This window comes from Felis catus, chromosome D4, assembly GCF_018350175.1.
Source record: "Felis catus isolate Fca126 chromosome D4, F.catus_Fca126_mat1.0, whole genome shotgun sequence".
Classification (NCBI taxonomy): Eukaryota; Metazoa; Chordata; class Mammalia; order Carnivora; family Felidae; genus Felis; species Felis catus.
Window position 1 is genome coordinate 6,467,466 of NC_058380.1, and position 18,966 is coordinate 6,486,431.

The window sequence follows — 18,966 nt, forward strand, 5'->3', positions numbered from 1 at the left end:
GTATCAAGCATGAACAAAACTAAGGTCCCTGTTCACAAGAAGTATGAAGTATACAAAGAGTGACATAATTCTTTCTCAACATTCGCTTAGCACATACATTGTTGTTTGAGTAGAAATAAGAAAATATTGAAGTTATTTATCTCTTCTAATCTCTTAGAAAAATTTAGAGATTTCCCAAAGTTTTGCTGATAAGAGAACTTTCTGAAGATCCTAATTTCCCTTCAGTGTTTGTTTCAGTCTTCTTGATAAAGCAGCATAACCTGAAGTGAAAGCACAAATATCTAGAGTAGTTCCAAGGATGTCTATGAGACATAGAGTCAGCACTGATTTCTGATCACTACTCTTGAAAAAATACAAAGGTTTACCTCTCCTTCTTCCACAGATCCCAATGAAATGATGGAAGAAACATACAAAAACAGATCTGATGCACTACTTATTATCACGGGAAATGAGGGGGACGGTTTGCTACTGACACATCAGAGAAAACAATGAGAATTTGCTACAAGATAGAAAACTGGTAGAAAAAGATTAATGGTGAAATATAAAAGAGCAGAATCTCATGTCTTTAAAAAACTGAGTTTCTCTTAGAACCACAGGCTGATCCCAACTGGATGGAGTGCAGGCAGGAGACCATGAGCAAGGGAATTCAAGAAGGGGCTATAGAACCTCAGAGGTTGTCTGCCACCTGGAACAAAGTTCTGTGACACGGAGATCCAACCCAGAGAACAAGGGCAGCACCCGGGAAATTTACAGCCTTGATAGGACAAAGATGCAGTCCCAGACACAAAAGGCAATTCCACAGAAACTGCCCTGGCCCAAGTCCCTTACCACCTCTTCCACAAAATCCCTGGAGGCAGGTCTCCCGCTCCCAGAATCTACAGTCACTGCTTCTTATTAGATGACTGGCTTTTAAGAGGTACAAAGATAATCTGTGGTAAGCCATCTTGTAAAAGCACTCAAATGATTACTTCAGTCTTTAAAATATCTATCTCAAGTGCTACTAATATGTGCCTAAAACCCTCATGAGAAACTAATGAATGCAATCTTCATTTGTTTCTCATATAAAAAAGTACTCTGCTTACATATATATTTATCAATTAGGATTGTGTTCTCTGTGAATAACAGAAGACCCTGTAACAGTGGCTTTAAGCCTAGGGAATCACCCGTTTAGATGTGAATGAGGGTAGCAGGCTCTTCCCTTTCTGGTCAGCTATGCTTAGCATGCAAGCCTTCCTCCTGCTGCTGCTGAAACTCATGGTCCCAAGATGGCCGCTGCACCTCTGGATCTCAATGTCCACTTTAGGACAAGAAAGGAACAAAAAAAGGCTTAGTGTCTGGATCAGAAAAGCAAAGCCTTTGCCAGAAACTTCCTCTGCTTGCTTATGTTGTACTGACCAGAACTGTGTCACATGGACCCTGTTACCTACAAGAGATATCTGGAAACCATTTCTACAACTCAACAACCTCAAGAATCGATCTATAGTTCCGCTTACCGCTTTGTACCTACAATTAAAGGCATTCATGTGTATCTATTAACCTTCACCATGCAGATTAATTCCAACTGGAGCTGGCTGCAGGAGAACCAGAGAAAGGGGGCTTTGGAATCCAGAAGACATGGGCAGGAATCCCAGCTCCAGCACTTACCAGATGTGTGTATGGCATACATTTGATTTTTCTCTTTTAAAAGGTTTCTTTGGGTTTTCTTGTTTTTTAACAACATGAAAGAAATGCCTTTTAGCCATGCCTACAAAGCCTGTGAATCCCACTGTTGTCTGTTACTCTTAACAGTAGAGTAAGCCCCCATCTGGCATGTGCGCTAGACAAACTTGTACAAGTTACATGACTACTCTCAACTTGCTTCCTCTCCCTGTAAAACGGGAGAATGGCCCTTTCACTGGATAACTGCAAGGACTCTACAAGACGACACAGATAAAGTAAAAATGCCCCTGATGACTGAAAGAAAACCAGCCTCAAAGCAGGCTAGTAAATCCTTTTATCTGTTGTTTTACTGAAGATGAGAGCCAAGGATACAGGTTTTCAGATTACTCTGTGGAACTGCCCCAAGTTTATTAGATACAGGGGACTCTACATGCAAAAGAAGAAAGGGTGTGCGTGCTTGCAAGCAGTTCTCCAAGTCACAAGGACAAAGACAAGTCACAAGGTAGAATTTGTTATGGTTGTAACAATTAAGGTTTTTTGACTTCCACAGAGACATGTGAAAGACCCTTAGGTCATCTTTATACATGTTTCTATCATATCTGATTGTTTAAAAATTTTGCTTGCATGCCTTTGCTTAACTGGTTTTCTGGCTCTTCCTGTATTTAATTGTTCCTTGAGGTCATCTGAGATGGTCACAGGAAGCTGGTATCAGTCACCTACTACATTTTTAATGCACTCCACCCCCTCCAAAGCTACCCTCCCCCCCAGAAATTTACATTTTACACAAGCAATTACTTTGGAGGGCAACCTTGCAAATGGATTATTTTTTGCAATGATTGTGAACCCACAAAAAAACCTTCAAACCTCAGTTTTGAGAAGCCTCTCCCAAACTGCTTGTTTTAGCAAAAAACCATGTAAAAGCACTACCTCTGACCATCTCATAGCTTTGGTCAGGGCTGGTGTGTGTGTGTGTGTGTGTGTGTGTGTGTGTGTGTGTGTGTGTGTGTGTTTTATTACACAATGCTTAGCATTTGATCAATGCCAAGTGGGTCCTGTTAAAATTAGCAGCAACCTAGAAATGAGAAATATTCTATCCCATAGCTGTATCTGTAACTGATTGTTACTACTTTAACCCAAAGCTACCCTAACTTCCTCCATGTCTCTAGTTTACCTGGTGGAACTGAGGTAATCTGAATACATTATGAACACAAGAAAATAAATTATTGAAAAAAAGAACCTATTTACACTTAAAAGTTACTGTCCATCTAGAAAGATTATTTAATGAGCATATTATCTCAAACTGTTAAATTAGAAGCTCACTAAATACAGTAAACATAAAATACAGTAAAAAAAATAGACATGATTTCTGTGCTGTAACCTATATTATCAAAATATTCTTTCTAGAATTGTGGCATTTTTTGTTTCTGTGTGTGTGTGTGTGTGTGTGTGTGTGTGTGTGTGTGTGTTCTCCAGTCTCTAGGGATATAGAAACAATACAATCTGAAATTAAAATATTCAAGTAACTGGTTACAATTAGACTATCTCCCAGAAGAGTCAAGGAAAGTCAGTAGAGAAAGTGCACTGTAAACTTAAGATATCGTACAAACTTAAAGTGATGCATTGATAATTTTAATGTTTTTAACCAGGATTTTTAAAAAAGTCATCAGATATCTCTTTTGCTAGTAATTTTTCCATTCATTCATTGTATTTTTAATGACTGATATGCCAGACACTATTCTAATGAACTTATTTAGATTAGGTTATACAACAAATGGTCATGCTGGAAAACTCTGAACTATGAGAATATGGGTGATTTCAATTTTATTTTTCTTGATATAATTTAGTGTAAGGGCCATGCATAACTTTATGATAAAAGAAAAGTTCAAATCTTGACTAACTTTACCTAAAGTATGTGAAATACTTTAAAGGTAAGAAAAGAAAAATATATACAGCTGCAAAAGATCCAAGAACAGAAAGATGGGCAAGTGGAGGAAAGTTGGGGAGGGTGAACGGAGGGCGGGTGGGGTGGGATAGGGGGTGGGGGTTTGGGGGGAGTGAAAGGGGGAATTCCAAGGAGGTGGGTGGGGAAAAGGGTGGGGCTTGGACCACTGACTCAGGTCTAAGTGGTCACCCAAGGGTTATAAAAGCTTGGTTGAACCTGGCCAGGAAAGCAGCCCCAAAGTCCAGCATTGGAACACAGGCAGAGACCGGTAGGCGTCAGCGGCTGCAGGCTCTAGCGGAAAGCAAACGCCCAGGGCAGCAGCTTTCTGGTCCAAGATGCTGCGCCTGTTCTTATCCCACCTGCTGGGAGTCTGGCTGCTACTGAGCCTACGTGCCAGAGAGATCCCAGCCCAGGAGGAAGTGTTAAAGGCATGCGGCCGCGAGTTTGTCCGACTACAAATCCGGATCTGCGGCTCATTGTCCTGGGGAAAAAGCAGTCAGCAACACCGGGAACCTCGGCAGGCACCCGCCGCACTCCCAGGTGAGCGCTCCGGCCCCCGCCGCTCCCCACTTCCCATTGGCTGTGGTTGGGCTGCCGGACCATTCGGAAGCGCACCGGCGCTGGGCGGATCCAGACCGCGCTGGCTTCCCGCGCTTGGCCCTGACTCCGAGGTTGCTGATGCCTAAAAGTTTGGAATTTTCTCTTGCAATGTGCTTTTCTAGTGAGGTCGCACCCGGGATCTCACCAGAGGAAGTGAAAGCATCGGGCACAGCAGAGGCCTTTCCTGAGAGGCACTTGGTGCCCTTCACCTCCTGGCAGTCAGGATGATCGGGATGGGGACGAGGGGGAGCCACAGAAGTGGTTCTGTCGCCCAAAGACCCGCTGGAGGTGGGGGCGCACCTGGGTTGGACACCACAGTCAAGTCCGCAGGGCACAGAGCAGACGGTCGTGTGCGCTGGTTTGAGTGCCAAAGTGCATGGGACTGAACTCGGAGACCACTGCTAGGATCCTGGAGTGGTAAATATGAAGGGTCTTCTTAACAACTCTCCTCCTTTGCAAAAAATCTGGACTGTGGCCCACATCATCGAAAATCTCTTTTAATTTTATTTTTATTTGTTAATTTCATTGAAGGGGAGAGCCTAGCCTCCCACCCTCTTTGCAATGGGCCTTGAAGTTCATTTGTGAGAGAAGGGATTGAAGAGAAAGAAAAAGGCCTGATCCCCTACAGGAGAAAACCTGACCCCTCAGAATTGAGTACAGCTCAAATCTGGAATGGTTTAAAAAAAAAAAAAACAAACAACTTTGTTAGTAATACTATTTAGAGAGATAAAATGGAACCTAAGTTTAAGTAGCAATACAAACTTTCACATCTAATCAGTGTAATGGGTTATATTAAATTCAGAAAAGGTAAGCTCAATTATGAATAGTGTTTTATGTTTTACAACATGTATGCAATTTATGATAAATCACAACTATATTTTACAGGCTACATAATATATCCTATATTTAAGTGACCTTCACGTAAAATCATTGTGCACACTAAGCACATTTACTTCTCTTTTATGGGATTTAAAGTATGATTATAAAGCTATTTACTTTATTTTTCTATACTGTTGGTCAGAGACTGATTTATTTAATGCAAGTTTTTACATAATGCTTATATTCTACACTACAGAGTTTAGAAATTTACTCAAAGTCGGCAAGACCAGACTGCATTGTGTTTCCTTTGTGAATTCACTTTTTCTGAATAAATAATATGCTCATATTAAAGACTGAAACATACACATAAATACAATAAAAAAATAAAAAACACAGATACTAAAGACTCTGAAAAAATACGTGAATTTAATGAGAAAATGAAAACATCTACATTAAGTGAGAAACTGACAGGCACTGTTAATGAGAAATGTATGGGCGCCTGCCTGGCTCAGTGGGTAGAGCATGTGACTCTTATCTTGGAGTTGTATGTTTGAGACCCACCTTGGTGAATTTAAAAAATTTTTATAGTATTTTATGTCACAAATCTACTATACATATTTAACCATTCTTAGTGGACATTTAGGTTGTTCCCAAATTGTTACTTAAACACGATTTTCTGAGCACATTTAAATATAGCTATTTGGCCAAATTTCTGTTTCTGTAGCAGAGTATTGTGATTTTAAAGTTTTTTCAAAGGACTGTCTTCATTGCTACCCAGTACATAATTTAACTGGAAATAAACTAACAAAATATTGCCTGCAAGTGAAGATCAAGAAAAATGCTTAAATTACTAGGTAAGAATCATTTTGGAAGTACATACCAATCAAAATAACTTGTGATTCATGAGCTTATAAAACCTCTATTGTTAGTTTTTGTTTTGTATTATTGTTAGCTAGCCATTTTTTTTACCAGAGTGTATGCAGAAATAACACTCATTGCACCCCTTTAAAAAATAAGAGATATTTTTAACTAAAAGAGGTCTATGTTAGTAATTTTAGTCCAAAATACAGTAATTAAGAGGGCCCCTGGGTGGCTCAGTTGGTTAGGCATCTGACTTTGGCTCAGGTCATGATCTTGCTATTTGTGAGTTCAAACCCCATATCAGGCTCTGTGCTGACAGCTCAGAGCCTGGAGCCTGCTTCAGATTCTGTGTCCCCCTCTCTCTCTGTCCCTCTCCTGCTTGTGCTCTGTCTCTCTCTCTCTCTCAAAAATAAACAAACAGTAAAAAAAAGAGAGAGAGATGTTTATATGAATTCAGGTTGATTAGAATATTATCTTTTATTTACACTTGAGAAGGTAAAGCTGTTGATTGGAAAATGTTTCAAAATAAGTTTAAAAAATAATTTTAATAAAAGAGTGCAATCAGGCAAAAGTAGACAAGTGGAACTACATCATACTAAAAAGCTTCTGCAGAGCAAAGGAAATAATCAGAGTAAAAAGGTAGTTTATGGATTAGGAGAAAGTATTTGCAAATCATATATCTGGAAGGGTTTAATTTCCGACATATATAAGGAACTCCTACAGCTCAATAGCAAAAAAGGTAATAATCCAATTACAAAATGGACTGAAGACATGAACAGACATTTTTGGCACAGAAGACATACAAGGGCCAACAGTTATAAGAAAAAAAGCTCTATATCACTATCATCAGGGAGATGGAAATCAAAACAACAATGGTATCACTTCACAGCTGTCAGGATAACTATTATCAAAAAAAAAAAAAGACAAGAATTGTTGAGGATGTGGAAATACTAGTACCTTTGTATACTGCTGGTGGGAAAGCAAAGCAAAATGGTGCAAGCACTGTGGGAAACACTGGGGAGATGCCTCAAAAAACAACAACACAAAAGAATTCCCATATGATCCAGCAACTCCACTTCGGCATATTCATCTAAAACAAATGAAATCCAAATTTTGAAGAGATATTACCACTCCCACATGCATTGCTCACAATAGTCAAGATGTGAAAAAGAATGCCAAAAAACACAGCCTATGAATAAACACAACAGAAACTACAATTGCTTTGCCTAATTCATTAACTGGCATTAAGTATATGGAAAGTTACTAAAATTACTATTAGTTTTTCTCTGCATTCAATAAGGCCCCAACTAGAGAAGGTTTAAGTTTGAGCAAGGAGAGTTTTATGGGGAGATTGAATTAAACTTGGGGTATCTTACTGAAGGAAAATGCAAAAACTGCTGACTACCAAAAAAAAATGGTACAAATTCTCATCTGTCAGGTTTAGAACATGAATGAAAATGAGCATTAGAAGGAAAGATAAAATATTAGAGTTTGTTTTCTTTCACTTGAAAACTCCCAACTATTGAAGTTTGTTACTGGCTGAAAGGAGAGCATGGAGACCCTTGCTAAAGAACTCACAGGAGGGGCGCCTGGGTGGCGCAGTCGGTTAAGCGTCCGACTTCAGCCAGGTCACGATCTCGCGGTCCGTGAGTTCGAGCCCCGCGTCGGGCTCTGGGCTGATGGCTCAGAGCCTGGAGCCTGTTTCCGATTCTGTGTCTCCCTCTCTCTGACCCTCCCCCGTTCATGCTCTGTCTCTCTCTGTCCCAAAAATAAAAAAAAATTAAAAAAAAAAAAAACTCACAGGAAAGGGGCCAGCCCCAGAGCATTCATGCCTACCTGGGTGAGGGGGTGTGATTTCCTCTGATCAATAGTCATCAATGGTTACCCAGAAATCTACAGTCCATTGTTTAGATTTATATATCTTGGCTTCATTGTTTCCACTGTTTCAAGAGCCACACTTTATTAGTAAGCTGAAAAGGACAGTTGGCTGTCCATGAAGAACAGCAAGAACTGATACAGGTTTATACTTTAATTTAAACTTCATCTGTGTCTCTAATGTTTCTGGTGCTAAAACTCTCAAAATTGTGTAAATGGAATAGGTAAGGTTAGGAGAGAGTCTACATGACCAAGAGTTTTTTGAGAGCAGGAAATATGTTTCCTTTTTATTATATCTCTTACCTGGCAGTGCCAGAGACATGGAAACAGTCAATGCAGGTTCAACTGATCTAAGAAGAAAGATACCAGGGGCTCCTGGGTGGCTCAGTCGGTTAAGTGTCCGACTTTGGCTCAGGTCATGATCTCACAGTTCATGAGTTTGAGCTCCGTGTCGGGCTCTGTGCTGACCGCTCAGAGCCTGGAGCCTGCTTCGGATTCTGTGTCTCCCTCTCTCTCTGCTCCTCCACTCGCTCGCTCGCGTGCTCTCTCTCAAAAATAAATAAACATTTTTTAAAAATAAAAATAAAAAAAAAGGAAGACATCAGCTAGTTCCTGCAGGTTCCCAGTCCAAGTTCCAACCTTCTTATTTGCCCATCCTGGGATGTGTTTAAGATCAGACTCCCTTAACATGCAGAACTTGTGTGATCCACAACACTGGAACAAAAGTCATACAAAGTACATTAGTACACACAGCACAACAGATACCAATCTCTTCTTAAAGTCACTGGTATTTTGGTCACTGTTCTTTTAGCCCATTTCTCTAGTAAATGTAAAATACTACTGATTTGGAGTAAATACTCTGGAGAAAAGAAATTGTTAAATAGATGTATGAGGGATGTCAGAGACCAATATCTCCTTTTAGATCAGAGGAGCTGAAAATTCTGCCTTTTTACCTTTATCCTGAGGCAGTAATCTGCCACCATGGAATGTTTGAGAGGATTAAGTTAGAATTAAGTCAGAAGTTAGTAACAGAAGAAAATTAGTCAGGTAAGAAAAATTAATCTGGAGTCAAACTGAGTGTTTTCGATGACCAAGATGACTTCAGAAATGTCAGAGGGAGTCAAAGACTATGATGAAAGCATTAAGGGGACATGAAGAAAGACAGACACGAAGTCTGTGGAGTAAAGCAGAATCTTAGTAATGCTGTAGTAATTTAAGCCGCCCAACTATAATCCGCTAAATTGTTTATAATCAGGATACTTGTTAACTCTGTTTTGATGTTTAATTCTATTAAGACAATACTTTCTTTCATGTCTCTGCAAAATTTTATTTTTTTTTCCTGATGTTCCTTGAGTATTTTTCTCTACCCCCTCCTTTTTTTTTTTTTTTTTTAAATTTAGAAATCGTGTCCTCCTCCATCACCAGTGGTGCAGAAGCCTTGAATGGGATGTTGGAATACATTCCTGATTTGCCACAAGAGCTGAAGGCAACACTGTCTGAGAGGGAGCCATCATTCAGAGAACTACAACCTTCATTGAAGGATTCTAATCTTAACTTGGAAGAAGTGGAGAAAAGTATTCTTGGTAGACAAAATGAAGCTGAAGACCAAAGTCTTTCACAATTAGGAAGATCAAGGTTAGATGCACATTCTCGAATAAAGAGATCAGACTATATAAGATACAGTGACAGGTGTTGTAACGTAGGTTGTACCAGGAAGGAGCTTGCTGATTTATGCTGAGATGAAAGTATTGTGTATTTCATCCAGTGTTCACATGTATTCCTGACACATTCACTGATGGTTCTGTCACCCCACTGATTATTAAAATATGAGAAATCATTATTTTGTGTTTGGGTTTTTCATTTGGTGTGTAACAAAATATTCCTTGAATTGTTATAGTTTGTGTTAATAATAACTTTTTATTCCAAAAAATATTTTTGCCTTTTAAATTAATGGTAATTAAATTGGGTTATTGCCTTTTTAATACTGTTAACTTAAAATGACATAATCTTTATCATTTTAAACATATATAACTTAAAAAATTTTAATAGATAACTTAGCAAAAACTTATGCTTTGCATTAGTGAATAAGGATAAGCCTATTTTTAAAATTTGTATTTGATAAATTATAATCTGTCACCCACTCTTTCTCCTCTAGACCTAATATCCAAATGTTATTTCACTACTTAATATTAAACAAATTATTTTAATAGCAAAAGAAATAAAAATAAAACATAACTCAACTTATACAGTGCCTAACACCAGGTACACAAAAAGGACCAAAATGTTTTTAGTGATTTTAAACTCAAATCAGATATACAGAGTCACAAAAGTTGGACTTTTCTTATAGGTTTTAAAAGATGTTTGTGTCTTCTTGAACTATTAATTGCAAACAATCAGATTGGATACTAAATCCATTTAATTTAGTTGGATTTTTCAAACTAGGGTTCTTCTAATGTTACCATCTAAGACATTAAAAGTAAATTATTTTTTAAGAAGAAAAATGAACAGATATATGGAAGAGAGTGAACAACTGAGTGTCATATATTACAGCAGAACTGTTTAACAAGGGAACAAGCTTTCTGTTCACTGAGAATTTACAAGCCATTTCTATAACAAAATAACTGTGAAATGATATGAAAACTTGTTAGAATAGTAAGTAACAAATATCTTAGTATTTAGCCAGTTCCTTTGACTTACACACACATACAGTTTTAGGTAACATTTATAGAAAAGTACACTTAAATAGCAAGTTAATCTCTATCAAATATCTGTAAACAGAATTTAAAAATTTCTCCCAAATTTTAAATCTCCATAATGGTTCACCATAATGAGGCCTTTAAGGTTTATTAAGTCCTAACCAAGGCCACCTTGTAAAACTTCATAAACAGCTGCAGAACCTCAGAGGCTATAAGCCATCTTGGACAAAGCCAGGAAGAATGCTATCTGAAATGGGAAGTCCTTCAAAGGAGAACAACGGCAGTACCCAGGAAATTTACAGCCCCAACACATGAAGAGGCATTCTTAGATACAGAAGGTATCTCCCAAGACCCCGTCTTGGCCTGCATCCCTGATATGTACCTCCATAAAAGCCCTCGAGGCAGGGTTCCTGGTTTCAGAATCTGCATTCACTACCTCTGATGATACGACCACACTTTAAGTGGTACAGTCTATAGTGAACCAGCTACTATATACATTCAAATAATCAGTTAACATCTTCAAGATATCTAATTCTTGTGTTGCCAAAGTCCTCCTAAAACTCTCATGCAAAACTAATGGTTGTATGCTTAATTTATTTCTCACATGAAAGTTTTTCCATAGTATTCTCTAATAATTGTATTTCTATGGTGTTGGTTCTGATCTCTCCTTTTTCATTCATGATTTTATCTATTTGGGTCCTCTCTCTTTTCCTTTTGAGAAGTCTGGGTAGGGGTTTGTCAAAATTTTTTTTATTCTTTCAAAAAAACAGCTCTTAAATGTATTGATCTGTTTTGTTTTTTTGGATTCTGTATCATTTTTTTCCACGCTAATCTTTATTATTTCCCTTCTTCTGCTGGCTTTGGGCTTTATTTGTTGCTCCTTTTCTAGTTCCTTTAGGTTAGATTGTGTATTTGGGAACTTTCTTGCTTCTTGAGACAGGCCTGAAATGCAATGTATTTTCTTCTTAGGACTGCCAACGCTGCATCCCAAAGTGTTTGGACTGTCCTGTTTGCATTTTCATTTGCTTCCAGGTATTTTTTTTATTTTTCTTTAATTTCTTGGTTAATCCATTCTTTAGTAGGATGTTCTTTAACCTACATGTATTTGGGGGCATTCCAAAATTTTTCTTGTGGTTAATTTCAAGTTTCATAGCATTGTGATCTGAAAATATGCATGGGATGATCTCAATACTTTCATACTTATCAAGGGCTGTTTTGTAACCCAGTGTGTGATCTATTTTAGAGAATGTTCCATGTGCACTAGAGAAGAATGTATATTCTGCTGCGTTAGGGTGAAAAGTTCTGAATATATCTGTTAAGTCCATGTGGTACAATGTGTCATTCAGAGCCATTGTTTCCTTATTGATTTTCTGCTTAGAGGATCTGTCCATTGTTATAAGTGGAGTATTAAAGTCTCCTACGATTACTGTCTTATTATCAGTAAGTTTTCCTTATATTTGTGATTAACTGATTTATATATCTGGGTTCTTCCACATTGGGGGCATAAACATTTACAATTGTTAGCTCTTCTTCATGGATAGACCCTTTAATTATATAATGCCCTTCCTTATCTATTGTTACAGTCTTTGTTTTAAAGACTAGTTTGTCTGATAAAAATATGGCTACTCCAGCTTTCTCTTGACATCCATTAGCATGATAGATGCTTCTCAGTCCTCTCACTTTCAATCTGCAGGTGTCTTCAGGTCTAAAATGAGTCTTTTGTAGGCAGCATATAAATGGCTCTTGGTTTTGTTTTTGTTTTTTATCCATTCTGATACCCTATGTATTTTGATTGGGGCGTGTAGTCAATTTACATTCAGAGTGATTACTCAAAGATATGGATTTAGTGCCATTGTGTTATCTGTAGGTTTCATGTTCTTTGTGATGTTCTCTGGTCCTTTGTAGTCTTTAGTGCTTTCCACTCACAGAGTCCCCCTTAGGATCTCTTGCAGGTCTGGTTGAGTGGTCACAAACTTCTTTAGTTTTTGTTTGTCTGGGAAAGTCTTTATCTCTCCTTCTATTCTGAATGAGAGTCTTGCTGGATAAAGGATTCTTGGATGCATATTTTTCCTATTCAGTACATTGAATATTTCCTGACACTCCCTTGTGGCCTGCCAAGTTTCAGTGGACAGGTCTGCTACTAACCTTATGTGTCTACCATTGTAGGTTAAGGACCTTTTTTCCCTACCTGCTTTCAGAATTCTCTCTTTATCTTTGTATTTTCTCAGTTTCAGTTGTGGTGTTGACCGGTCTTTGTTGATTTTAAAGGGAGTTCTCTGTGCCTCTTGGACTTGGATACCTACTTCCTTCCCCAGATTAGGGAAGCTCTCAGCTATAATTTGTTCAAATAAACCTTCTTTCCCTTTCACTCTTCTTCTTCTGGGACTCCTATGATATGGGTATTTTTTTGTTTCATGGAATCACTTAGTTCTCTAATTCTCCCTTCATGATCTAGTAAATTCCTTTTCCTCTATTTTTCAGCTTCATTATTTTCCATAATTTTATCTTCTATTTCACCTATTTTCTCCTATGCTTCTTCCATCCTCATTGTCACTGTATCTAGTTTATTTTGCATCTCAGTTATAGCATTTTTATATTAGTTCTAGTTCTAGGTCTTTGATCTTTGCAGCAAGAGCTTCTCTGGTGTCTTCTATGCTTTTTTCAAGCCCAGCTATTAGTTTTATGTTATTGTAAATTCTTGTTTAGATATATTATTTATATCTGTTTTGAACAATTCTCTGGCTGTGATTTTTTTCCTGAACTTTCTTTTGTGGAGAATTCCTCCATTTTGTCATTTTGGCTAGGTTTCTGTCTTTGTGTGTTTTAAAACCTGTTATGCCTCCCACACTTGAGAGTGACACATACTAATATATATATTAATATATTAAATATATAAGTTAATATATTAAAAAGGGGTCATACGCTGTCCAGGGCCTCGCACTTCAGGAAGTGGTTTTTTTGGTACATCTCATGCACTCTGTGTTGCATTTTGGCTGCTCTATCCCACTGACCAGTCCTCTGCAGAGTTCCTCCTTGCTCATCGTGGTTTAGTGTTTGGACCTTCAACCAGATGCACTTCAATTTGTTGAAGCAATTTGTTGGGGAAAAAAAAGGAAAGGCAGTGGGGCCAGCTTGATCCCATAAAAAGTGAAAAATGAAAGGGGAGCCAGAGAATCAAAAAACCATAAGTCTAAGTCCAGAGAAAGAGAAAGGAAAATAAAGAATAAGAAAGAGAAAAGATAGGAAAAAAAATAGAAAAATGACTTGTCAAAAAAATTTATATATATATGTGTGTATATATATATACATTTATATATATATACACACACACACACACACACATTATATATTGACCAACATATATATTGATCAAATAATATATAATAGTATATATGACATATACTATATATTACATACAATATATAATAATACATATAATATTGACATATATATATATACACACATACAGAGAGAGAGAGAGAGAGAGAGAGAGAGAGAGACACTAAAAAGAAACCAGAAACTATGAGCCTGATCCCAAAAGAAAAAAAGAAGAGGGAAGAAAGGAAAAAAAAGAAAAACCAGCTGTCTGTTGGTGCCTGGGACCCGTGACTGTGCTGTTCTGGAGGAGAGGCCAGCTGTGTTGGGTCAGTCAGTCTTGCTCCAGTTGATAAGCAGTTGCCAGGCACAAAGGGGCGGGTTGGGTGTGTGTGTGTCCTGCCTCTGCTGGGGTCTGCTGCTCTCTGAAGTCCCACCATGTTGGCGTTGGGGGGAAAATGGCATCTCTCCACTCTATATGGGGTATCTCAACCCACACTGTTTAGGCAGCCCTTACAGAAAACCCGGGCGGTCAGCTTGCCCTGCTCCACAGTTCTCCCACGCCTTTTAGGCGCTTGGTTGGGATTCAAAACCCAGCTTGGTGTAGCTCCTCTCCCCTGTTCTAGAGTATAGCCCCTCTGCCCTGCAGATAAAAGGCCTTTGGCTGGCACCTGCAGTGTCTTTTGTCCTGGGGGAGGCAATAAACCCTCTTCCCAAAGTACTCCAGGAAGGGGACTATTCTCTTCCAATGTGCCCCTGTAATCACTACTGTGCTCTATATACTCCAGACTGGCTCCCTCCTCCCCAGGAGCAGGAGCCAAGGCTCCGGCTTTGCTCCAGAGAAAGCCCTGCACTTCCCAACCTCCAAGTTTCAGCTCCTAAGGCTGTTTGCGAATAATAAACTGGCACTCTCTGTATTTCTTGTTCCCCAATCCATGGTCCAGAGAGGTTTTCCTCTTGTGCTCACTTGATGCCGCACTTTCACAACTGCTGTCTCCCTTTTGTCTCTCCACAGAGACAAATTCACATACATGTGCCTCGATCCTGCCAAGCTGTCTCCCTCCAACTGTGGAGATCCTTTGTCACTGTGCAGATCGATTTCCTGAGTGTTCCAAGTGATCTGACCTCAATACAGCCATGTTTGAGGTACAAAGAAAATCCCAGTCCTCCTACTCCTCCACCATCTTAACTTTCTGCCTCAACATTATTTTTTAAAGAAGTTTTCCATTTACAAAAAAATGTAGCAAAAAGTACAGAGTTCCCATTTACCCCTCTCACTCACAGAAACAGTTTCCTCTATTATTCACATCTTGTATTAAGATCAGCCATTTCTTCTTTTCTTTTAATTTTTATTTTAATTCCAGTTAGTTAACATACAAGGTTATGTTAGTTTCAGGTACACAATATAGTGATTCAACAATGCCATAGATCACCTGCTGCTCATCACAAGTGCATTCTTTAATCCCCCCACCACCCTCCCCTCTGGTAACCATCAGTGTGTTCTCTATAATTAAGAGCATATTTCTTGATTTCTCTCCCTCTCTTTTTTCCCTGTTGGTTGTTTGTTTTTAAAATTGCACATATGAGTGAAATGATATGGTATTTCTCTTTCTATGACTTACCTATTTCACTTAGCAATATATTCTCTAGCTCCATCCATGTCATTGTAAATGGCAAATTTTCATTCTTTTTTATGGCTGAATAATATTCCACTGTATGTATGAATGTATATTAAGGAGTGCATATATCCTTCTGAATTAGTGTTTTTGTATTCCTTGGGTGAATACCCAGTAATGAGACTGATGCATCATAGGTTATTTTATTTTTAACTCTTCGAGGAACCTCCATACTGTTTTCCACAGTGGCTGTACAAGCTTGCATTCTCACCAACAGTGCATGAGTGCTCCTTTTCCTCCACATCCTCACCAACATCCGTTGTTTTTCTGTGTTGTTGATTTTAGCCATTCTGATAGCTGTGAGGTAATTTGTCATTGTAGTTTTAAACTGCATTTCCCTGATGATGAATGATTTTGAGCATCTTTTCATGTGTCTGTTGGCCTTCTGGACATCTTCATTGGAATACATGTATATTCATGTCTTCTGCCCATTTCTTAATTGAATTATTTGGTTTTTGGATGTTGAGTTTTATAAATTCTTTACAGATTTTGGATACTAACCCTTTATTATGTAAGTCATTTGCAAATATCTTCTCCATTCAATAGGTTGTCTTTTAGTTTTGTTGACTCTTTCCTTCACTGAGCAGAAGTTTTTTTATTCTGATGTTAGTCCCAACAGTTTATTTTTGCTTTTACTTCACTTGCCTCAGAAGATATATCTAGAAAAAAAGTTGCTATGGTTGATGTCAAAGAGGTTACTGCCTGTGTTCTCTTCTAGGATTTTTATGGTTTCAGGTCTCACATTTAGGTCTTTAATTCATTTTGAATCTATTTTCGTGTGTAAGAAAGTGGTCCAGTTTCTTTCTTTTGCATGTTGCTGTCCAGTTTTCTCAACACCATTTGTTGAAGAGACTGTCCTTTTCCCATTGGATATCCTTTCCTGTTTTGTCAAATTTTAACTGACCATTTAGTTGTGGTTTCATTTCTGAGTTTTCTATTCTGTTCTACTGATCTATATGTCTATTTTTGTACCAGTACCTGCTGTTTTGATTACTAGAGCTTTGTAATATAACTTGAAGTTCAAAAGTTTGATGCCTACAACTTTGCTTTTTCAAGACTGCTTTGGCTATTCAGGGTCTTTGGTGGTTCCATACACATTTTAGGATTGTTTGCTCTAGCTCTGTGAAAAACACTGGTAGTATTTTGACAGGGATCACATTAAATGTGTTGATTGCTTTGGGTAGTATAAACATTTTAACATTAAATGTGTAGATTGCTTTGGTTAGTATAGACATTTTAACAATATTTGTTCTTCCAATCCATGAGCATGGAATGTCTTTCCATTTCTTTGTGTCATCTTCCATTTCTTTCACCAGTGTCTTATAGTTTTCAGAGTACAGATCTTTCACCTCTTTGATTAGGTTTCCTCCTAGGTAACTGGGATTGTTTTAATTTCTCTTTCTGTTGCTTCATTACTGGTGTATAGAAATGCAACAGATTTATGTAGGTTGATTTTGTATTCTGCAACTTTACTGAATTCATTCATTTATCAGTTCTAGCAGTTTTTGGTGAAGTATTTGGGTTTTCTATATATAGTATCATGTCATCTGCAAATAGTGAAAGTTTTGCTTTTTCATTACCAATTTGGACACCTTTTCTTTTTGTTGTCTGAGGCTTATGGCTAGGACTTCCAGCACTATGCTGAATAAAAGTGGGGAGAGTGGACATCATTGTCTTGTTCCTGACCTTAAGGAAAAAGTTCTGAGTTCTTCCCCACGGAGGATGATGTTAGCTGTGGGTTTTTCATATATGGCCTTTATTATAATGAGGTATATTCCCTCTAACCCTACTTTGTTGAGGATTTTTATCATGAATGGACGGTGTACTCTGTCAGATGCTTCTCTGTATCTATTGAAATGATCAGATGGTTTTTATCCTTTCTCTTACATGATGTATCATGTTGATTCTTTTGTGAAGATTGAACCACCCTTGCAACCAAGGAATAAATCCCACTTGATCATGATTAATGATTTTTTTAATGTATTGTTAAATTTGGTTTGCTAGTATTTTGTTAAGGATTTTTGCATCTATATTCATCAGAGAGAGATACTGGCCTGTAATTCTCTTTTTTAGCAGAGTCTTTATCTGGTTTTGGTATCATGGTAATGTTAGCCTCATGGAATGAATTTGGAAGTTTCATTCCATTTCTATTTTTTGAAATAGTTTGAGAACAATAGGCATTAATTCTTCCTTAAATGTTTGGCAGAACTCACCTGTGAAGCCATCTGGCCCTGGACTTTTGTTTGTTGGGAGTTTTTGATTAGTGATTTCATTTTTTTGCCCGTTATTGGTCTGTTCAAATTTTCTATTTCTTCCTGTTTCAGTTTTGACAGTTTACATGTTTCTAACAATTTATCCATTTCTTCTAGGTTGTCCAGTTTGTTGGCATACAGATTTTCACAATATTCTCTTATAACTATATTTCCGAGATGTTGATTGTTATTTCTCCTCTCTCATTTGTGATTTTATTTATTTGAGTTCTTTGTAATTTTTCTTGGTAAGCCTAGCTAGAGGTTTATCAATTGTATTGATTTTTTCAAAGAAACAGCTCCTGATTTCATTGATATGTTGTATTTTTTCCTTAGTTTCTATCATTGTAGATTTGTTCCGCCAGGCTTTGGACTGCTCTCTGGCTTATTTACTTGGATGGGGATGATATCTAGTTGTAAACATGAAATGGGATGAGCTTAGGGTCCTCCTATGCCACGACCTTCCCCAGATCATCTGTTTAATCTTACATGAGCTTTGGAAGATTGTATCTATCAAGGAGCTGGTCCATTTAATCTATTATATCAAATTCGTGGGCAAAGAGTTGTTCACAGCATTTCTTTAGCATCTTTTTAATGTCCATAATATCTGTCATGATGGACTCTCTTTCGTTTTTGATATTTGTATTGTGTCTACCCTCTTTTTCTCTTAATCTAGCCAGAGGTTTATCATTGACCTTTTAAAAACCAAATTTTGATATCATTGATTTTCTCTATTGACTTCCTGTTTTCATGTTCATTGATTTCTAGCCTAATTGTCTCTACTTGCTTTGTGTTTAACGTGCTATTCTTTTTCTAGTCTCCTAAGGTAGAAGGTTAGATAACTCATTTTGGATATCTCTTCCTTCTAATACATGCATTCAGTGCTATAAATTTTTCTGTAAGTGCTGCTTTTACTACATCCTACAAGTTGTTTTCGTTTTCATTAAATTCAACGTATTTTAAAATTTCTCTTGACAATGTCTATTTGATTCATGTGTTTGATTCATGTTCTATCTTAGAGAGGCTAGAAAAAAGAAAGGTGTCAGGGTGACTAAGTGAGACACTAAAGGGAACCAGAATCAAGGGCAATGTGTCCTTCAGCCAATTATAGATGAAAGTAAGTTTGATGCTGTCAGGCATTTGGAAGTTCCAATGGATTTTCTTTAAAGGCAAGACTTTGGTCTGGAACCAAACCAGCAAGATCTCCAAAGTATGCCTGTAATATTTATTTCCCCTTCAATTTTCTTTGATTCATTCGTTGTTCAGAAGGTTAT

General features: G+C 37.7%; 1 protein-coding gene across 1 annotated transcript; it reads left to right on the forward strand.

Annotated features, from left to right (window-relative positions):
* Window positions 1-3,936: 3,936 nt before the first annotated feature.
* RLN (relaxin) lies at window positions 3,937-9,494 on the forward strand. The gene is given in 2 exon segments (NM_001009317.1): window positions 3,937-4,141; window positions 9,157-9,494. Coding segments are annotated over 2 exon segments (543 nt in total).
* Window positions 9,495-18,966: the final 9,472 nt, after the last annotated feature.